We start from the raw sequence: 23,750 nt of genomic DNA, 5'->3' as shown, positions 1-23,750 counted from the left end.
TTTTATCATTAGCAATTGTTGTGTGCATTTTCGTTTTTTCTTGAGGATCCAATTTTCTTTGAGTTAATTCTCGGTGGAGTCTAGCCTTTGGGACGTACCCATATTAACTTTCTTTCTTCATATTTTCACTGAATAGCTTTCTTGTTTTATTTGTAATAAATTAATATAAATGTGGTACGTGCCGTTTTATCATCCAAATGTAGCATTTTTCATACTGTTTTCAAATAGTATCCTCTGAATGCTTCTTATAACCATCATTGTCGCTGTTGATACCTGGATCTTCATTATCGTTAGCCGATATTCTTCCGGATACGCGATGTAACTATGCGGTGATCCTAGAATATTATATATACTAAAACGTAATTCTGAGTGATTCTTAATTGAATTACATGGATATCAGCCTATAAGTTCACATCTTAGCAATTCTAAATTTACCCCTTGTTGGCTTGTATACTACACAAACTCCTCAGGATTATATTGTTCTGTGATCGCAAGTCAATCAGGGGGATCCCAACAAGAATGAATAATCACTGGGATGCTGGTAATTAATCGTTATTATTATTATTATCTGTTTGTATCCCCGTCATTGGACGGATACAGAGGGAGAGCAAGCGAATGGGAGAAGATTGTTTTTAAGGTTTTTTTGGTGAAGTGTGATTTTGCTTTGCCTTATTTATTATAAGTATGTATTTTATGTGTTGTATTTTTTTTCAGAGCAGCAGATTTATTCGCTGAGGCCCACCCCACTAAAAGATAATTATTTATACAGCGATGCGTATTTGGCTTGGCTTCCCCCAGCTCGCTCTCAGACTCGCAGAGAGGCTCGAGAAGGGTGGGGCCACAGCTGTGGCCCGTCAGCTGTGGCCCCACCTAGGGCTAGCATTGGTTCGGTCCAAACGCGATACGAAACCGATCGGCGAACCCGACCCGGAAAAATCGGTTTTATGAGTAGGGGCGGTCAAGTCGTTGAAACTTTTTTCAACTCGAACCGATCCGAACCGACGCGAATATAAGTGGCAATAATACCCATTCTGTCCTCAAACAAGCTAAACTTATTTTGTTGAATCATTATGGTTGAAAAACAATATCATATATCAGTGTTATATGATTCATAATTGCGTACTTTGTTGATATCTTTTCTTTTCTTTAACACAGTTTCTTGCTTGATCAGAGTTGATGAAGTTAGAACCGCACGGCACGCGAAGCGACTTGCAATAGTTCAGTTCCGGTTTTTAATTATAGGCGGTTAGTTCGGTGTTCAAATTTTAGTAAAAACCGAAAGCCGAACCGACAGTGCACACCCTAGCCCACCCCCTGCTCCGCTCTTGTGAGTTGAGAGCGAGCTGGCGGGGAAGCGAGCCACAGAGGCATTTCGTTATTTATATAATGTTTTTTCTGTTTAGAAGTGAAAATGCGCAGATAGATTGTCACTAGCGGAGGTTTTTCAACTTTTTTTATTAGTTTGGGTTGACGAGGAAGGATCATCGGATGCGTGCGTGAAGTGGACGAAACAGGAATGCGTAGGTTGGTGATCTTTGTCGTCCGCGGGAATTATTGCTCTTGTTGGCCTATTTACATAACTGATTGCTGACATTGTTTTAATGGTACCTCCGCCCGTGAGCTCATGCCCGCCGCTCGCCCGTGTCGGAAGCCTTTTGGGGGTGCAGGCACGACGGGGTGACGGGATTCCGATTTTGGCGCGTAGACGTCCTCTTCTCGAAGTAGCATTCAGACGCGATAATATTAGCAGACACTGTCCATGACAAATTACAATGGATTTTTAAAAAATAAATAGCAAAGAAAAGGAAAAAAAGAGTACCTTATGATAGATAGGTCCTGCCTCTAGCGGGTTCTAAGCCATAGATCCATATCCGAATAAATATACGAACCGTATTCATCAGGATACGATATGGTTACTAAGTTATATAATTGATCGGAGTAATGGTTACAGATAATGATTGGTAGTGAAATATGCTGTATCTGTATCCGAAAGATCACAAATCATATTAGCTCATACTCTTAGCAGTCCCTACACTTACGAAGAATTTTGCATCTTAGATTACGATTTGTGATTAATTTTGAACGAACAAAATATCTAAATCTTAACTTTTTCAATTATAATAGAATCTTTAGCGAACTCTTTGTATCACATGAACTATGTTTTTCTCCATACTATCTAGTGTTTCTCCTATCCGTTTTTGTAATGCCGCATGCATATCCGATCGATATATCCGTATGTATAATCCATAATGTGATCTGATTTTATGCGGCATATGGTATAAATTTTCGCTTACCAAGGGTAGAGTATTCGTATCCGTATCCGATATGGTGTAAGTGATATGAATGGATGGATGAAGCATTCATATCCGAATCGTATTCGGACGGAGTGCACCCCTATCCTGCTTCTGCTTGAGGGAGAGCTCGAGTTCGCAGCCCTAGTGCTATTACGAATTCAACACTGCGCCTCAATAATTATCCCCAATTCTAGAAAACTCGACTGGGAATATCGAATCTAAAAAATGCTGAACATGAAGCCAAATTCATCAATTGTTCTGACGGTGCCCGATGAATTTTATCAGAACCATTTGAATTCATGTGTCATATCTCCGTAGACAAGAATTCGGAATGTCTACGTTTCCACTCAAGCAGTTAGGCAAGTTGCCTCTAGTGCATCACTAGGGTCAAAAATAACTTGGGTATGTGTTAGAGCAATACTATCGCAATATGAATATGCTAGGATCAAAGAGTTCTATATAGCTGAGGCCGTTCTGATAAGCTTTATATTTCTCTCTAAACAAAAAAACTGCAGTTTCCATCGCAACAACAATGATAGGGCATTTGCTGTGTTGGTCTAATTTCTCACGCGACTGGATCAAGCTTCTGAAATTTCAAACTCGTGCCACAGCGACTAAAGATTTTTTTTAATCTTGTTAAAAAATTGCTGCAAGACTAATTTGAAGGCGCAACACGAGCTCGTAACCTATAGGCCAGCGCAATTTTTGAAATTTACAAAAGTAAAATTTTCGGCATGGCTCTTCAACAATTTTTCCTTCTGAAGTTACCCCGCGCGCCCCCCCCCCCCCCCACACCTGCCCCAAAGAAAAAGCCAGTTCCCATAAACCGCTACAGCACGGTCCCAATAGCACAAAAACGAACTACAGCCGCATTTTACATGTCCACATAACCTTGGAAATTACTGCAATCCTATTGGGGCCAGGCGCACTCGGTCTTGAAGATCCTTTTTACAAGTCGCAGCTGAAGTTACTTATTATAAATAATAGTGTTATATGGCCCTAATAAAGTATCCTTTTTAATCAAGAGGTCACCAAGATAGGGCCAGAGTTCGAGCAGCTGAGTAGGCTGAGAGCCGCTTCCCATCGAGAGGAGCCCAAGACCCGTCCCCCTTCTGTGGTCCCACTGCCCCCGATCAAGATTAGGTTTCATCGTAAAACCCTAAGAAATTTCCTCGCCACTCTCTCAACTTCCCTTCAGCAGATCGTAATCTTTTTTAGCAAGCAGAAGAGGAATCCGCCAAAGATTCTCCTAATCTTCTCCTTCGACTCGTTCGCGCCGTTTTATGGACAAGTTCTCTTCACGGTTCATCCTCTCGGTCGATCTCCGCAGGGTTTTGCGATCTTAAATCCTCTGTTTTTCTTTTGTAGATGCTGGCTTGTTTAGGCTTCACGTGAAATCTATGATAGATGCGAATCTGGGGAATTTGTTTAATTTAGGGGAAAAAGGTTGGTTTTTTAGGTTGCAACTGACTTATTTATTCGTTGTTGCTATGAAGCTATGTTACTTGCATTCACTTCCCACAACTTCGAAAGAGAAGTTTTTTATGTGATTCTTTTTTGGGTTTTGGAAGCTCTGAATTGTTTGGTGGTGAACATAATGGTTTTTTGGAGTCGTTATACTGAATATAGTTAGTTAAGGAAAGTTGTGTAGCGCATATTTCTCGTTTTTCTGCTCACTATGCAAACTATTTAAGGAATGATATCATAATCAAATTGAGAGAGGTGACGTGTACCTAATTAGTTTGGTGGAGAAAAGTTTAAACAGTTGACGGCATCTCTTTTGAAATTTGCTGCGTAGGACCGCACTGAATGCCAAATACTTGCAAGTATGAAGGAAGGTACTGTTGAAAAGAAAATCCTTATAAATGCTTCCTCCGCTCAGAAATTTCATTTGAAAATGTCGAGCTGTTGGGAAAAAAAAAGTTGCATCGGAAAATCGATTATTATGAGTGCAATTCTGATAATAACAACAATGAGAAGGTAAATATTATCACATATTACTCAATTATATTTTGTTAAGTCCTTTTAGGCCTACACATCTAGTCATATTTGCTCCTATAATGACAATCTTATTTGTTTTCATAACTAATGAATTTAGTGGTGAAATGCAAATTTCATCATAACAAACTGTATTTGAGTAGAATGTTGTTAGTCGTTAACTAGTACCGTAAATGACTAGAAAATAATTCATTCTTGTGTAGAGTGTTTTGACAGAATGTTTACTCAATTGTTTATCTCATTCTATTCTCAACATGGGCTAAGTTTGATCTCCTAGAACAGCCATCTCTCCATATATAAAAAAAATAAAAATAAAAAACTAGGAGGTAGTATTCAAACAAATGAAAAACGATTAAAATGATCATGATGAACAAAACGTTGATTGGTGAAAGCAACGGAAAAAAATCAATACAATCGTTAAAGTTAAATTTAGAAATTGATGTAATTGATTTAAAGGTACTGCTCCGTCTAGTTATTCATGTCGCGGGTAGAAATGTTGGTAAGTTTTTTTTTTTTTATTAAATATATTTTTTTTCCTTAAAAAACCGGGTCTACGGCAATCTCGGTCTATTTATATTTTCGGCCCCTTGCAACAGTGGATGACAGCTGGCAGAATCCCCAATCACAGATAATCCAGCCCAGCAGAGCCGACGTGGCCCAATTCCAACGGCTGTCAGTGGGCCCCTAGGACGCTTCCAAATCATTGAAGCGGGTCCCACTTTCCCTCCGTTACTACAAGGTAATAAATTGCCTCCCTCCCTTGTCCTCCGCATCCTTCCTCCCTCAATAAAACCCTTCAAAACCCTCAGAAGGAAATCCAAACCCAATAAGAATAGAATTTGGCGAGAGGATCTAGAATCTAGCTAGGTTTACTCCATCAATCCTTCAAGGGGGAGTTTGATCTTGCGATGTTTCCTTTGGTCTTTGGGGCCTTGGAGATCGTGGAGACGAAGGAGACGGCCAGCGAGGAGGAGTCCCAAGATACTGCGATCGTTTGGGAGAAAGAGCGATAGCTGGATCATCGGATATTCTCTGCGGTTCTGGCTCCGTTTTTGACTAGTTCCCTGTCGAAGTCGGTTGCTGTAGTTATTAGGAATTCGATTTTTTTTTCTTTCGGTTACAGATCTCCCATCAGTCGCAATCTCTTAGAGATCAGAGAGAGGGAAAAGTTTCTGATCCGGTAGTTATTCTCAACTTTATCATGATTAGAACGAGTATTGTTTGATTTATTTTTTATTTTATTTTTTGATAAAGGAGCCGGTCAGATTCTTTATTATCTTTTCATAACTAATCTTTTTTTTAATATAATTTCCTATTTTCTTGTAATTTCTCTCGCTAATAAAATTATCAGTGATATTCAGAGGCCTATTTAAATTCCATCCTTTTATCAAGAACGAAGCAAACCTTTTCTCTCCCTAAAACTATTGGATTCTGATCTGATCAATATTTTACCGTGTCATCTAGATATCGAAAATGTCGGCCAAAGTTAGAGCGAGCGAAGCGGCGATCCCAAGCCCAAAGCTCGAACCAAAGCCGCGCAAGGACCACGAAACGGCGCCAAATCGAGAATCGAGACCGCCAATGCGACCTGCTGCCGGTCTAATCGAAGAGATGCACCCCGCTACATGCGAAAATCCGCGAGCGCGTACAACAACCGCTGGAATCTTGCGCCTCTGCTCGAGGCCGTCAAGGCGAGATGCTAGCGATGAAGCGCCTTGATCTCGACCGAAGACAGCCCTGCAACCGGCACTGAGCTTCTCTAAGAGTTTCAGGTTCGTCGCCGCCGCGATGAACTCGTCCGATGAGCCTGATCTGGGCGGATGAGGCATCGCTCTGAGGAGGACTCTTGATTCGCCGAGGGCGGTGAGATCGGTGCCGCGAGCCCGAGGAGAAAGACGATGGGCGATGGCCCGGGGGCCGCTGGCGAGGTCGGAGAGCCTGTTTGCTCACGATGTTGATGGAACCGGAGGGGAGATTTTAGTTAGATGAAAAAGCCTGCAGGGTGAAGACTTGCGAGTATTTAGTTAGGCATTAATGTAATTATTATTATTATATATATATATATATATAAATTTATTTATATTGCTATAGGTTCTAGGCTTTTGATTCGGATGGTATTTGATGTGTAGGACTTTGAACTTGTGAATTGGATTTGGGGAAATTGAAGAAATTTATATTTTATTGTTTTGGATGCGTTTTGTTAATTTTAGTGCCCTGTAGAATTTCAAAATTTTCTTTTGGGAAATTGTGTAGTGGTAATTGCTTGTGCTCTCTTAGTTTTTAAAGAATTTTTATCATTACATTGTTGTGTCTCATTTTCGTTTTTTCTTGAGGATCCAATTTTCTTTGAGTTAATTCTCGGTGGAGTCTAGCCTTTGGACGTACCAATATTAATTTCTTTCTTCATATTTACTGAATAAAGCTTTCTTGTTTTATTTGTAATAAATGTAATCATAAATGTGGTAGCGTGCCGTTTATTCATCCAAATGTAGCATTGTTTCATACTGTTTTCAAATAGTATCTCTGTAGATGCTTCTTATAACCATTCATTGTCGCTGTTGATACCTGGACTCATTATCGTTAGCCGATATTATTCAGATACGATGTAACTATGCTGGTGATCCTAGAATATTATATATATATAAGTAATTCTGAGTGTTCTAATTGTAATTACATGGATAGTATAGTTGCAATTTAGCAATTCTAAAATTACCGGTGTATATACACAAACTTCAGGATTATTTGTGTGATGACATCATACCCAAGAATACCGGACTGTAATTAATCGTTATTATTATTATTATCTTGTTTGTATCCCCGTCATTGGGAGGATACAGAGGGAGAGAAGACGAATGTGGAGAGATTGTTTTTTAGGTTTTTTTTGTGAAGTGTGATTTTGTTGCCTATTTATATAGTATGTTTTTTGTGTTTGTATTTTTTTTCAGAGACCAGAGATTTATTCGCTGAGGCCACCCACACTAAAAGATAATTATTTATACAGCGATGCTATTTGGCTGGCTTCCCCCCAGCTCGCTCTCAACTCGCAGAGAGCGGAGAAGGGGGTGGGGCCACAGCTGTGGGCCCAGCTGTGGGCCCCACCTAGGGCTGAGCATGGTTCGGTCCAAACCGATCGAACCGATCCGAACCGACCCGGAAAAATCGGTTTTATGAGTAGGGCGGTTCAAGTCGGTTTGAAAACTTTTCAACTCGAACCGATCCGAACCGACCGAATATAGTGCAATAATACCCATTCTGATCTCAAACCCTAAACTTATTTTTTGAATCATTATGGGTTGAAAACAATATCATTATATCAGTGTTTAATGATTCATAATTTCCTACTTTGTTGATATCTTTTTTTTCTTTAACACAGTTTCTTGCTTGATAAGAAGTTTGATGAAGTTAGAACCGAACCGCACCGAACCGACTTGCAATAGTTCAGTTCGGTTTTAAATTATAGGCGGTTCGGTTCGGTTGTTCAAATTTTAGTAAAAACCGAACCGAACCGACAGTTGCACACCCCTAGCCCCACCCCCTGCTCCGCTCTCTGTGAGTTGAGAGCGAGCTGGGGGGAAGCGAGCCAAAGAGCATTTTCGTTATTTATATATGTTTTTTCTGTTTAGAACGTGAAAATCGAGGATAGATTGTACTAGCGGAGGTTTTCACTTTTTTATTAGTTTGGGTTGACGAGGAAGGACCATCGGGATGCGTGCGTGAAGTGGACGAAACAGGAATCGTAGGTTGGTGACTTGTCGTCGCGGGCAATTATTGCTCTTTGTTGCCTATTACATAATGATTGCTGAACATTGTTTATGGTCACCTCCCCCCGGTGAGCTCATGCCCCGCCGCTCGCACGTGTCTGGAAGCCTTTGGGGGTGAAGGCACGACGGGGGTGACGGGATGTCCGATTTTTGCGCGTAGACGTCTCTTCTTCGGAGTAGCATTCAGAGCGCGGAAAATATTAGCAGACACTGTCCATGACAAATTACAATGGATTTTTAAAAAAAAAAATAGAAAGAAAAGGAAAAAAGAGGTACTTATGATAGATAGGGTCTCCTCTTACGGGTTCTAAGCCATATCCATATCCGAATAAATATACGTAACCGTATTCATCAGGATACGAATATGGTTACTTAATTATATAATTGATAGAGTATGGTTACAGATATGATTTGTAGTGAAATATCTGTATCTGTATCCGAAAGATCCAAATACATATTAGTCATACTCTTACAGTCATACTCTTACGACAATTTTGATTCTTAGATTACGGATTTGTGATTAATTTTGACGAACAAAATATCTAATCTTAACTTTTCAATTATAATGAATATTTTAGCGAACTCTTTTGTATCACATGAACTATGTTTTTCTCCATACTATCTAGTGTTCTCATATCCGTTTTGTATCCGCATGCATATCCGATCATATATCCGTATGTATATCCATAATCGTATCTGATTTTAGCGGATATGGTTATAAATTTTCCTTACCAAGGTAGATGTATTCGTATCCGTATCCGATATGTGTAAGTGGATATGAATATGATAAGCATCATATCCGATCCGTATTCGGACCGAGTGCACCCCTATCTCTTCTGCTTGAGGGAGAGCTCGAGTTCGAGCCCTAGTGCTATTACCGAGATTCAACCTGCGCCTCAATATTATCCCAATTCCTAGAAAACTGATAGGATATTCGAATCTAAAAATGCTGAACATGAAGCAAATTCATCCAATTGTTCTGACGGTGCCCGATGAATATCAGAAACCATTTAATTCATGTGTATATATCTCCGTAGACAAGATTGGATGTCTAAATTTCCACTCAACAGTTACAAGTTTCCTCTAGTGCATAACTAGCAAAAATAACTTGGGTTATGTGTTAGACAATACTATCGCAATATGAATATGTAGGATTCAAAGAGTTCTATATAGTGAGCGTTCTGATAAGATTTATATTTTCTCTAAAAAAAAAAAAACTGCAGTTTACATCGCAACAACAATGATAGGCCATTTGCTGGTGTTGTCTAATTTCTCACGCGACTGGATCCAAGCTTCTGAAAATTTCAAACTCGTGCACTAGCGACTAAAGATTTTTTTTTTAATTTGTTAAAATTGCCTCAAACTAATTGAAGCACAACACGAGCTCGTAACCTATAGCCAAGCGGCAATTTTTGAATTTACAAAAGTAAAATTTTCGGATGCATTTCAAACACGGTCCAATAGCACAAATAACGAACTACAGCCCATTTACATGTCCACATAACCTTTAGGAAATTACTGCAATCCTATTGGGCCAGGCCACTCGGTCCTTGAAGAAGTCTTTTTACAAGTCGCAGCTGGAAGTTACTATTAATAAAATAATAGTGTTATTGCCCTCAATAAAGTCATCTTTTTAATCAAGAGGTCAACAGATAGGCAGAGGTCGAGAGCTGAGAGGCTGAGAGCCGCTTCCCAATCGAGAGGAGCCCAAGACCCCCGTCCCCCTTCTGTGGTCATCGCCCCCGATCCAAGATTAGGGTTTCAATCGTTAAAACCCTAGAAAATTTCCTCCAAAATCTCTCAACTTCCCTTCAGCAAGATCGAATCTTTTTACAAGCAGAAGAGGAATCCGCCAAAGATTCTCCAATCTTCTCCTTCGACCTCGTTCGCGCGTTTTATGGACAAGTTCTCTTCGGTTCATCCTCTCGTCGATCTCCGCAAGGGTTTGCGATCTTAAATCCTCTGTTTTTCTTTTGTTAGATCTGGCCTTGTTTAGCTTCACGTGGAAATCTATGGATAGATGCGAATCTGGGGAATTTGTTTTTAATTTAGGGGAAAAAGGTTGCTTTTTTAGGTTGCAACTGACATTATTTATTGTTGTTGGCTATGAAGTATGTTACTTGCATTAACTTCCACAACTTCGAAAGAGAAGTTTTATTGTGATTCTTTTTTGGGGTTTTGGAAGCTCTGGAATTGTTTGGTGGTGAACATAATGGGTTGTTGGAGCGTTATACTGAAATAGTTAGTTAAGGAAAGTTGTGTAGCGCATATTTTCTCGTTTTTTCTCTCACTATGCAAACTATTTAAGGAAATGATATCATAATCAAATTGGAGAGAGGTGAGTGTACCTAATTAGTTTGGTGGAGAAAAGTTTAAACAGTTGACGGATCTCTTTTGAAATTTGATGGCAGTAGGACCGCACTTGAACTCCAAATATTGCAAGTTGAAGGAAGGTACTTTGAAAAGAAATCCTATAAATGCTTCCTCCCTCAGAAATTTCATTTGAAATGTCGAACTGTTGGGAAAAAAAAAGTTGCATCGGAAAATCGATATTATGAGCAATTCTGAATAGTAGATTAGCATAACTCTTTCTATTGACTGAAACTGAAGTTGTGGTACTGATTGAGATACTCATTGTTACTTTCAAGTTGCCGGCATGTAGGGTGGTTAAAATTGTGGATTGTCCTCTTAGTTTTTTTTTCTGTCAGAAAGTTATTCAAGAATATTTAGAGGGTCTTGAGCTTTCTTGGTTGGTTTGAGATGGCATGGTTGTGGTGGGCGGAATTGGCTTCATAAAAATATATGATAACCACTTGTCAAGTTCACTTTGTACGTTTAGGTTCGCATTTTATTTATAACTAAGTCTCATTCAAAATAAAGGTTGTTGATTGCTTCAAATTGCGATAAATGAAATGGCTATCCCAGAGTTTCAAAGGTAGGTGGATTCACAAACATAGAAGTCTTTAGTTTCTCTTCCTTTGTTAGTTAAACTAAACAGGGGACATTGCTATTGGATGTGAAAGCCCTAGAGGATGGAAACACTTGACCCTGTTCCATTTAATGTGCATTAAACAGGGAGACTGGAAAATTAGGCTTCGACGAGTTAAGATGGTATTCCTTTGACTTATTAATCCTCCTCCATATTCACTTACGGTCAAGGCCTGGGGTAGGTTAAAAATATTATAGTTTCTTTATGAAGTTTATGTGTTAAAAATAGAAATATTTGTACTATATTTTTTTCAGAAAATATTTGTACTATATTAATAATGTAATTATGTAACATGTAGCCGACTAACTACTAGATTCCCATAAAATGCTTAAGCCAATATATTGTTGCCTGACTACAAACATCAGATTTATGTTGGAGGCATATTCTCTTAGTTGGTTCTGACATTTTGAACTTAAATTGTAGGTTTTGGATAAATTGGTATTCAAATTCTTTTCCTTCTAAGAGACGTCATATAAGTCCATCGAAGAAAAATAATTCTCCGACAAAGGTTTTCTGAGCGACACGGACTCAAAGTTGAAATTCACCAAGCAAAATGACTTCATTAAATCCTAATGCAGCAGAGTTCATTCCTTCAGCCTTTAGATCTCCACCTGCAAACATCAAAAGCTCAGATATTAGCAGATGGGATGTTCCAGGACCTTCTGCAAATTCAATTCTTGATCGATCGGAATCCAATGTTTCAAATAAATCAGATGACGAGGCACAGAGGTATTGGCGTGACCAACTTCCAGATGATATAACTCCTGACTTCAAGAGTATGGTAGAAGAAGAGGGGCACACACCTGGGCAACTTTCGCTTGCCAATTTATCGTTGCATGACAGTGCTGAAACTTCCAGATTCCTTACAGCGGTAAACAACCAATTATATGGTACAGACCAGGATATATTTCATGAAGTTGGTGATCTCGACATCGGTGAGAAGGTTGGATATGCAGGATCTACTTTCAAGCAAAATCAACCATCAAATACCTTTATGACATTTTCTGCTAGTGAATGGGACAAAAGGTTTGTAAATGGTGACCAGCGTTTTACAAATGGAAGGGAGGGGCATCATTACAGTGGAGATTCCAGTTCTGGCTTGTTGAATGATTCCTTAAATGAGCAGATTATTTTAGATGATGCTTCGGTCAATCCCGTGGAATATTTGGCATCTGTATTTCCTGGTTTTGCTGCTGAGAGCCTAGCGGATATTTATTATGCAAATGGTTGTGACTTAAACTTAACTGTGGAGATCCTAACTCAACTTGAGGTATGATTAAAGTTATTAAATTATATGTTTCTGACTGAAGAAGTCCAAGCGGGTTGCCTTTCCAGAATGTTTATTTTTTTACGAGTGATCAAAACACCATGGAAAATTAATTGCATACTGAAGTTAACTCGATTGCAAAGGGTCTCTATTGTTATTGTTAGAAAACTTAGAAAACGTAGTAGAAAACAAACAATCTTGACTCCTGACACACAGGAAGTGAGGATTCCAAAATTGTTGTCGACTTCTAGGGTAAGCTGAACTCAGCTTTATTCAAACTCTCAATGGGAACAAGTTATAGTGCAATATATATAGGCTACATTGTAAAGCCATATGAAGTATGAACTTTGGAGGCACGGTTGTAGGAAAACAGATTGGCAAATTAATTCCATCTCTGAAAGTGAACAAATTAGCATAATGATCAAAACAGAGTGGATAATTAATTCCATCTGAAGTGAGCTGAGCTTGACCACAAAAGCTTTCTATTGTTGTTACTAGAAAATAAACAAATTTGACCCCTGCCTCCCAGGGAGTGAGGATTCCGTAATTTTGTTTACTTGTAGGGTAAGCTGAACTTCAACTTCACTCAAATTCTCGATTGGAATGATTTTTAGCAGAAAGATATAGGCTGCATGCCATCAATATGTAAAGATGTGAACTTGGAAACATGTTTGTAGGAGAAACAAGCTAGCTTCTCTATGAAGTTGCTGGTGAGTTAAAAATAGAAATATTTATGTATTTATTAATAATGTTATCGTGTAACATGCAGCCTACTAGCCAAATTAACTATATGATGCCAGGTTTGTATGGCATCTAATTTTAGCTTATTGAGTAAAATCACATTCGTTGGCATTTTGCTGCTAAAAGGCTATAGGTTTTAACCTGCTTTGTTGGTTCTTCTTCTTGTTGCAATTGAATATTCTTTGTACCTTTGGTGCTATCAACAGGGCACCCTGGTTAGCTTACAGCCGAACTGTTACATGGAGTGGCAGTACATGGTATTCCTATTTACCACAAGGACAAATTGGCTTTTGCTATGTAATTATGTTAAGATCCTACATTATGGCTATTGTTTTGTTTGTCAATCACTTTTTGGACTCCATCTCAAGTTGTTTAATTAGGGCATTACCAGAATTGCTAACTCGATTAGAAGCCTTTATAGAATGAGTTATCTATAGAGGAGTTAATGAGTATACTAACACCTGTTATGACGAACTGCCAAGAACACAATTTAGAAAATAAATGACAAGGAGAGAGACACAGATTTATGTGGTTCACATTAACAGTCCACATCCATCAAGCAGACATTGAATTCAGGGATAAATATGAGTAGGAAAGATGGAAACTTCTCCCATAACCAATTCCCCAAACGCACCCTTTATGGTATCTTTCTCAAAGAAAACCTTGGGAGCGCTCAGCAAAACAGAAGAGAGAGAGAGTATAAGAAAGAAAATAACTGATAATTATGGGTATAGGGAATCCCTAAAATATGTAAGTCTTTGTAGAGGGGATAACATAACAAGCTGTACCTCTATTGGACATGGTTTTGACGTTTCATGTTATGCATGATGACTCCAAATATCTACCTAATTGCCATAGTGCAAATCTGCAAAAAGTAATGTCATCACGTGCCATGTGATGTGCACAGTAATTGCATATTGGTTATATGATGTCATGTTGATGGGAGAAAGAAACACTTGGTTTTATACTGAAATTTCATGTAAACTTATTTAACTTGCAATTTGCAGCTTCAGGTTGATGCTAATTTTTGTCAGAATGCAAACCCAAAATCATCAGAAGCTCCAAGCTTTAACATGCTCGACTTTCCTGCACTCACTGCAGCAGAGAGCAACAGTGGGATGTCAAAGTTGGATGGAGAAGATCTTCAATCAGCTTTTACATATAGATCTTCTTCCAATGTATCTAGAGGCACAGTTGATTTTGCGTCAACTGTTCGCAAGCTTGCTTCCGAGGATTCTGCTCATAGGAAGTATGAGAGGAACAGACCCGCAGACGGATTTATTAGTTCAAGTAGAAGCTCACAGCTTTTGAACAGCTCATACAACAGTAACACTAAAGTTCCGTACGGAGATAAAGGACGAAGTTCTGCTGCTGGTCGGGCAGCGCCTGTTTGGCTTGAGACTGGCGATGCAGTGGGTAATACTCAAGTCGAACATCTATGCATGTTTAATATCGATGACTTATACCTTAAAATGGCCTACTAATTTCCTGCACGTATATTTGTCTCCCTAATGGTAACATGGCAGCAAATCTTTACTCAGAACTGAGGGGAGATGCTCGTGATTATGCACGCCTTCGAAATGCATGCTTTGAACAGGTATTGTGTAACTACAGTCATAGGCAATTACTTTATGTGAATCTGCGGTAACTATAGTAATTACTTTCTGAATAAATCCTTTGCAAATATTCTTAATGACTAAAGAGATGCAGGTGTTAGTGCTTTCTTTATTACTTAATCTTCTCGTAGATCTGGTCGCATGGTTATAAGTTTTGTGCAATGGCTGAAGATTTGTATTATTAAGATTTATGGAGATATATAATACTCTGCAGTTCTGACAAAACTATTCTATTAGCTATTGTCATTGCATGCGATAATATAAGAACTCCTTTAAGCCTTAGGTTTTAATTGCAGGCAAGACAAGCTTATCTGATTGGCAATGGTTCCCTTGCTAAGGAGTTGAGCAGGAAAGGACAGTTGTACAACATGCAAATGAAAGCAGCTCATGGTAAAGCTAGGGAAAGTATCTACCGTCAAAGGTTGGTTGTTTTCTGGCTCTTTCTTTACATGGCATACCTCAAATAGCTGGCATGTTTGCTCTTTTGGAATAGTCTATTCATGTTTAGTCGAATAGTTTTTTTCTCAATTATGTTATGAAGAAAAGTCTATCTTTGTGGAACTCGTTTTCACCGTGTCGTGCTCATCACTGAATTGATTTTGGGGGTTTTTCCTCAGTAGCGTGAATATTTTTAGCAACAAGTCACACTTATGGATCAGTTGAATGCCCCCTAAAATATAAGTAATATATAGGATGAATGATTACATCACACATGCTCATGTGAAAGCAATCTTGTATGTCCATGCTGCTGTTTTAAACTACGAGAATTCAGAACTAAAACCCAAGGTTTTGAAGTTCTCAGTTTCTTTTTTAGAAATAAGTAATTGTTAGTTTGAAAATTTGTAGTTAAAAAAGGTTATGATTTTAGTATGCAATTCTAGTGAAAGCAATCTCCAAATAAAAGGATTTTAAACGTTGTCTTGACTTAATTTTTTCTATTAAACACTACTTAATATTGATTTTAGTATGCAATTTTAGTGAAAATAAGCTAGATATAAGAAATGCAGTCTGTCTGATATCAAAGATATGAGAAATGCAGCCAGTTTGATATCAATCTGTTTAACACGGTTCCCTACCAGCAGGTCATGAATAATGAAATAAGGACATTTTTATAAGGTTCTAAGCTTGTTTGTTCCAAAATGCGAGGTCGTTTTACTAAGAACCAGAGAAGCCAGTGTGTTCAATACTGGTTATGTATCTGATCAATTTATGTAAGTGTGCTCGTTATGCACATGAAGAACTGCCTGTATTATTTGTATAAGGGAAATTTTATGTTGGTGCTGCAAACGTTATTTGATCCATGGATTTAGGCCAGTTTTCCGACACTCAATCTTAAACGACACCGAAAAGAAAAGCAAGGCATTGTTACCCATTAAGATGACCCTTTTGACTTTATAGTAGAAAAAAAGCTTTAAGAGAAGAACTATGCCTCTCCCTTGCATGTCTGCATGCATACACATATACACTCTGCTATGTGCATCACACAAGCCAAATGCATGGTGTAGCATCAAGAAACAAGTACTGTCTGGAAAGTTGGAGAGTTTATCTTATCTACAAGCATTAGGAGGTATGAAGATTTCATAGTGCTGATTCACATGTGAAATTTCAGACACTGATTCACATGTGAAATTTCAGAAACAGAAACTGTTTGCATTAGCAAATCATGCAATTGTAAAGTCTGACTTTTTTTGTTAGTATTGCAAAAGGAGAATTTTTTTAAAAGACCCTTTTTTAAAAATAATTAGCAAAAACGACATTTTTGCTAAATAATTAGCAAAATCGACCTCTTTCACCAAGGCTGGCCAAAAAGAGGTCAATTTCGCAAAATTTGGTGTTGAAAACACACAGGAGCATTCACTAATCACCGCCTAAGCACAACTCACAAAACACACAGGACTAGTAGTCCACTGTGTTTTTTGTGCAGTATTAGATAATACTCAAGTTGATTAGTTTTAAACTTTTCTCCTTTACAAAATGACCAGTTCTACAAACTTTGAGATCTGATCTCTGAGAATCTCCGAAGAAAACCCCTAACTAGTAATGGCGAGATCTCGATCGAGCTTTCTCCTCTGTCTCCTCCTCATCTCTCTCCTTCTCGTCGTCTCCCCATCGCTTGCGACCTCCGATGGCCCTTTCATCGTCGCCCACAAAAAGGTCAGCCTCGCCCGCCAAAAGTCCGGGATGGAGCGCGTCTCAGTCTCTGTCGACATCTACAACCAAGGATCTGAGTGAGACTTTTGGATTGAGTTTGGATCTGGTTTGGTTTTGGATCAAATCCAGGCAATTCCTTTTAAATTGTTACATATTTAAAATGTGTGACCTTGATTGAGTTTAAATGGATTGTTACCTTTTATTTGATTTGAATTAAAACTATTTAGCAAAAAAGGTCGTTTTTGCTAATTATTTTTTAAAATGGTCTTTTTTTTAAATTCTCCATTGCAAAATCCAACTACTTCATCTAATTGTTGGATAGATTTTACAAAACTACCATAAACTTTGAGGAGTTATTCACAAAACTGCTATAAAGTTTGTTTATGGAGAGGAGTACCTTGAATCTTAAAAGCTGTAGAAAAATGCCTTTAACAAATTATTACTAATGACATTAACAACTTGGATAAAAGGTCAACACTACCCTTGAAAACTGGGGAGAGGTAATTTATAGAAGATAAATACTGTATGAGGGGAAAATCGTCCGAAACATGTCAAGTTGGAACATGTGACAACTTATCCCAACTTCCATCAATCATGCTAGTTTAATGAAAAATTCGTAGCAATTTTCTCCAATAAAAACAGTTTATTGTTTTTACCAAGTCAATAATAAGAAAGCCTTCATCAATTAATCATTTATTTATTAGAGTATGACAGTAACTGCTCCATGAATATTTCTTTGCAGGAACCCAAGTACTCTGGATGCAGGAATTCAAGATGGTCTAATAGACCTTCATGGGCTTCATGTGAACGAGGCGATCCAAGTTCTACAGCACGAGCTGAGCATTTTGAGGAGCACCGCAAGATCTTCAGGCCAACGACTACAGGCAATGATCTGTGTCGGTACGGGCCACCACACCAAAGGTGCACGCACTCCTGCCAGGCTCCCTGTTGCAGTGGAGCAGTACCTTTTAGAAGAAGGCCTTCATTTTACCCAACCTCAGCCTGGCCTACTCCGTGTTGTTATATACTGACACATAAAAACGAAAAAAAAAGGAGAAAAAATAATGGGGAAAAAAATCAACCATAGGGTGATCTCTTGTATATGGGTGTAGGAATGGGGAGGATTAACAGAAAGCTTCTTGTAGGTTTAAGATCAGTGTAAAATTTGTCAAATTTGTGGCATTCACATTACTCTTTCTTGTAAATTTTCCTGGCAGATAGTGCTGAGGCTGTACACTTTTAGCCTGACCTTTTTTTTTCAATGTATTTTTTCTTGAGACTTTTCTTGTTTGTGCTCTAGCTCGATCCTGTTTATACTCAATATAGAATTTTAGATGTTTCTGTTCTAGTTTTAAGCGCTTGCGTGCTTGTTATGTCTAGGTTTATCCAATTTCTTGTTCTCTTAAAGCTTGTTTAAAGCATTTTATGTAAATGTTTTTTTGGTTTTTGACCACGTGCTTGTTATGTCAATTTGCCCATCACGGAACGTGGGATGTTGACGGGATTCCAACATTCTCATTTACAGAAACACAAGAGCTCATTCTCGTCCTTCAAAATACAAAATTTCATTCAGAAATCATTCAAGAATCTTGCATATCCGTATTCGCGGCAGCTCGTGTGCTTGCTGTCTATAGTGCCTTAGGGGCTGTTTGGTTGTATGTTTTTACCATTTAAAGGATGGAAAGTGTAAAAAAGTGGGTCCCAATGTCAGCTTTTATCATTTTCAATTGTTTGTTTGTAGTTGTGAAAAATAGTGTAAAGTGATTTCATGTGCTGATGTGGCTTATAAAGTGATTTCATAAAAAAAAGATATGATTTTAGGAGAAAGCTTACATTGAAGTCAGGAAAAAATAATAAAAAATAATTCCAACCAATATGATCATTTGAGTAGGGACCATTTTTTACACTTTCCAAACAAACAAACAATTTATGATTCCAATAGAATAAAAAACAAACAAAGAAAAGTATAAAAATAAAATTGACGAGGTGGACAACAACTTTCCAAGTTGTGTCATAAATACACAACTTTACCAACAACAACCAAACAGCCCCTTAGCTTCTCGCTTCTGAGTTCTCAAAACATGATGTAATGAGAAAGGTGATGCTCTCTATCCTCGATCCCTATAAACATGTCGATCTCCATATGATGATATGAGCTGATTAATCTTGATCGCGAGCCTTCGGTCCAGTTGTGCAGGTTCTCCATGGTCTATAAAATAAATTCACGGGCCTACGCTTGACCATGGAGATATAAGCTCTCAAAACACTGTCAAATTATGTTGTGTATGGTTCATCAACAGAAATATGTAATTAAAATTCATTATCGCCCAATCAAGATTTCTTCGGGAATGAAAGTAAAAGAAAATTGAAGGATTAATTGAAAATCTTGATTGTTTGAGCGTATTATAGCCCACAATCAAACTTTGATTAATTAAATTTTTTTTTTTTTCGTTTCATAATTTTACTCTTCACAGGTTGTCAAATTGATGGGTGAGATATTTAGATGTGTTTGGTTCGAATAGGAATTGCATTAAATAAATGAATAATAGAAGGTTAACGTTGCTTTTACCGATTTATGAATTAGAACACCACTAATTAATTAAAGAGTTACGTTTATTAGTACCACTAGTTTTTATGCGCGTGCATTGGTTAAATATCATAATTGTTTATTTTTAGTTTATTTTCTTACTAAAATTTTTTCTTTGGTTTCAATTTGATAGTTTTTTTCTCACTTTTGTCTCTAAAGTTTAATATTGTGGCTATTTATCTTCTTTAATATTCGTTTTAATGGACTACACCCAATTCAAGTTTCATGTTGATAATTAACTTGACATGAAACCAACGTGAAGCCAATTTGAATATTCATGTTATTTGGATCGATATGAAATGAAGTTTTACCTAATGAAGTATAGTGTTGCGAAAATAAAATACTTGAAAATAGCATTATAATAGCAAGAGGAATAATTAAAGCCAATAAGCCTAGACAATTGATTAGAAGTGGCTAAATGGCACAAAAGAAAATATGGATTTTATTCCTAATCATTGATAGACTTTATTGAAAATCATAAATTAAGCATGAATGCTAACTCCAGTATAATTTTATATGATAAAAGCATCCACAAAATAAGTATGTAAATATTTTTAAAAATTAGCGAAAATCTCTTACAAATATTCCTAATTTTAATCAAAAAAATAGGTTATTCTGTAAAATATTAAGAAAATATTGTATTTTATTCTTTCTTTTTCATTTTTAATTGAGTCAAGATCAAACCTTCTTCACTTTTATCTTTTTCTAAGGTAATTTTGGAGTAGTGTCCTCATCATACATCGATTATGACATCAGGCTGGACCTAGATTTCTCATGCTATTTTTTTTTTCATGGGCTCATTTCTCTTTTATGTTCTCATCTAACTTTACAAGTAATTTGAATGAGAACAAATGCTAATGAAAACAAAAGTTAGTTTCATATATATGATAATTTTTTTGTGTTTCTAATTCATTACTTAAGTTAAGTTAGGATTGACATATTTTTTTCTTTGCAATGAATTTTTGTGTTGTGTACCTAATAAGAGTTTCCACAGTGTTAAACGGTGTTACATTTGCAATGTCCTAAGTCATTAGATATTCTACAATATTTATCATTTGAACACTTGTTTTTTACATCTATATTCACCTTTTTGTTGTGGTCTTTACAAGTGTAAAGCCACAACTCAAATCTACTATAACTGGTAGTTATCTTTGCCTTAAAGGTGCAATAGCATATATGTATATTGGTAATTTTTAATTAGGCTTAATTGTGTGAATTATAGAATATGTTTTTTAAGATCATACCTCTTTCGAATGTTGTAATGTCTGCTTAATATCGATAAGTTAAATTTTATTGCATTTGTAAAGAGCATTGATGAAGATGCTTTTGTCCTGATAGCTTGTTCTGAATGAGCCCTGCATATTAACTTAAAAATACAATACTTATTGTTTATTGTGTTATATAGATGTTTGTTTAGTTTACTTACCATTTTCTTATTTATTTAGTTAGTTGAATATATATATATATATATATATGTCCAATACCATTTTCTTCTTTGATTGGAAAAAGTTGTTTAATATGTTCTCCAATGGGAAATCAGTTGAGGCTTCTTTGATAGATATGTCTCTTGTTAATATCAATTCAAGCGATTCATGTATGTTTATGAATTTTGGAAATTTCCTTCAGTTTTCCATTTAAAATGAAAACAGCTAGATCCTTTTGAAGGATATATCTGAACTTTTTAATTGTTTCTTCATACATAACTCATTGTATTTTTTAATCTTATAAATATTATTAAAAGCAGAGAATATTTTTTAACCCTGTGAATATTACTAACACCAGAGAATAATGTTTATAAAATATAATCAATTAATGCTAAACTATTATATTATAGTCTTTTATCAATTTTAAGTGATTTAGTCTTCTATCAATTAATACTACCTTTGTATTTTTGATACTCCAACTTGTTAGCCTTCTTGTTTTGATGATGATTTACAAACAATTTACTTATAATGTTGCTTGTCTAGTGTTTGTGTTTTTGTATCAATTGTAGACAAACAACACGTTGGAGGATGGATGGATTGCGCCATAACGATCAAATCAAATGGAGGTTAGCGAAATAGTGGGTGAAGCCTATGCAATTCAAGTTGAAGATCCAAGTTCTAGCTTCATCTGCAATGTGTACCAAGTCAAGCTTATTAAAGATCAAGATCAAGCTTAGGTAACATTAGTTTAGGTTTATATTATGTGTGTTGGTACTTTAAGCTCAATCATATGTACACACACACGTATTTGGTTTCTATGTATATATATAGTTATATATATATACATGCATATTTTGGTTTCCAAGTTTATATAAATATGAAATTATATATTTCATATTTATTATTGTGTTTTGGTTTAATTTCATAGATATGAAACAAATATATATTCATATACATCCTCATATGTTTCATACTCTATTATGTTTGAATTTATATTGCATAGAATATGTAATTTTATAAAAATATTGTTTTATTGGTTTTTGGACTTAACAATAATCGCATCCATCTTTTACTAAGTCTATATAATCATTTTGTAATATTTCAAAACATGGTTAAGCTAAAATGTCAAAACTCATATGTTTACATTATCATGTTTTGGACTATTTTATAAAATAATAATATTTCTTATTTGGGAGGTCCTTCTTGAAAACCAGCTTTTGTAGAATGTTTATTATCATGTCTAGAATCATCTCCCAAAGTTTCATAATTTTTAGAATTTATTTGATATTTTTAAACCCAGATTTAAGTTGAGTTTTTCTGTGCATTTCAGATCTGTGCACGTTTAGTCGACTCATGAGTCGACTCATAAGTCGACTCACGAAGTGCAACGGAGTTGTGATTTTTCTTCTGCTGGGTCGACTCATATAAGCCGACTCATTAGTCGACTCATGAGTCAACTTATCAGAGAGCCGTTGCACAGTAACGACTAGTTTCTAGATTTGATTATTTTAATATTTTTATGGGTTTTTGTTAGATTTTTGGGCTGGTTTCTTCAAGCCTATATATATACCCCTTTACATTAACTATTTTTATTAACCAAGAGAATGTTTTAAACAAGTTTAACAAGAGTTTAAAGTTTGTTTTAGTTTGTTTAAAAGAGTGTTTGTTTTAAACAAGTTTAACAAGAGTTTAAAGTTTGTTTTAGTTTGTTTAAAAGAGTGTTTAAGAGTTTTGTTTGTGAAGAGAATTTCACAAGTTGTTTAAAAGAGTGTTTAAGAGTTTTGTTTGTGAAGAGAATTTCACAAGAGCAAGTGGAGATCATCTTTGGTGTTTGAGCATTCACTCTTCTCCCTCTCTCTTATTATCTATAGAGAAGTTTCCCTAAACTCGGTCTAGCTTTACATTTATATTGTTTAGTTACCATTTTATTAAGCTAGTATTTATATTAAGTTTAATTGATTTTATTTACTCTTTGTTTACACACACAATCATTGAGCTTATTGTATTTGCATACATTATATAATTGGGTTGTGGGTTTGTGTGACTTAGAGTGTGAGCTTATATTGTGTTCTCATCCATTGTAAAGAACAAAATTATTTGTATTGTGAGCCTAATTGTGAAGTTTACTTTGTAATACACTTGTACACCGAGATGAGTGTGTGGTGAGGACGGAGTCGATACCGAGAGGAGTGGCGTCGGTGGCCTAGTGAGAGGTGATAATTCCGAGCACTTGAGGGAGTCGATACGTGAGGACCAACACTTGAGGTTGTAGCTTGTGTATGTACTTTGTGAGGATTTGTGAGAGTTGTCGGTTTACTTGATAACCGAGTGTGTAGAGTTTTTGGTTAGCTAGAAAACCGTATTGTGAGATGTAAACGTTTTTCGGGTATGCGTAGAAAACCCGGTGTGATAGTGAATATTTTCTCGAGGTGAGGAGCGGGGACGTAGGTTGTGGGGACCGAACCTCGTGAACATATCGTTTGTTTGTGATTGCATTGGCGCACTTATTTTTTATGTTCATAACTTATATCGCCTTTGCATATTGGTCATTGTTTATATAACCCACTATCTACTTTAGTTTGTTTACCTTTGAGTGCTTTGTATATCCTTGCATATATCTCATAGTATATCTTATTGCTAGGATATAGCCATTTGTTCATATTGCAGTATATCTTATTGCTAGGATATAGCCATTTGTTCATATTGCATATTCTTGCTCATAATTAGTTGTATATCTATCTTGCAAGAAGCATATTCTTGCTCATAATTAGTTGTATATCTATCTTGCAAGAATATATTTGTTAATAAATTTTAATTGGCATTTAAATCGGATTAGATTAGCATAAACCCTATTCATCCCCCTCTAGGATTCTTTCCTAGTGGCATTAAGGTTTAACACAACTTATGAGTAAAATTATATGC

General features: G+C 36.6%; 1 protein-coding gene across 1 annotated transcript; it reads left to right on the top strand.

Moving 5' to 3' along the window:
- On the top strand, positions 9,691-18,100 carry LOC109844178 (polyadenylate-binding protein-interacting protein 7-like). Its single transcript, XM_020413139.1, has 6 exons — positions 9,691-9,996; positions 11,466-12,312; positions 14,058-14,466; positions 14,577-14,647; positions 14,963-15,087; positions 17,560-18,100. The coding sequence occupies exons 2-6, from the start codon at positions 11,596-11,598 to the stop codon at positions 17,846-17,848; spliced, it is 1,611 nt and encodes a 536-aa protein (XP_020268728.1). The 5' UTR covers positions 9,691-9,996; positions 11,466-11,595; the 3' UTR covers positions 17,849-18,100.

Source organism: Asparagus officinalis, chromosome 6 (genome assembly GCF_001876935.1).
Source record: "Asparagus officinalis chromosome 6, Aspof.V1, whole genome shotgun sequence".
In the NCBI taxonomy this organism is placed as follows: domain Eukaryota; kingdom Viridiplantae; phylum Streptophyta; class Magnoliopsida; order Asparagales; family Asparagaceae; genus Asparagus; species Asparagus officinalis.
The sequence above is the reverse complement of the archived record's forward strand: the minus strand, read 5'-3'. Positions and strand labels throughout refer to the sequence as shown.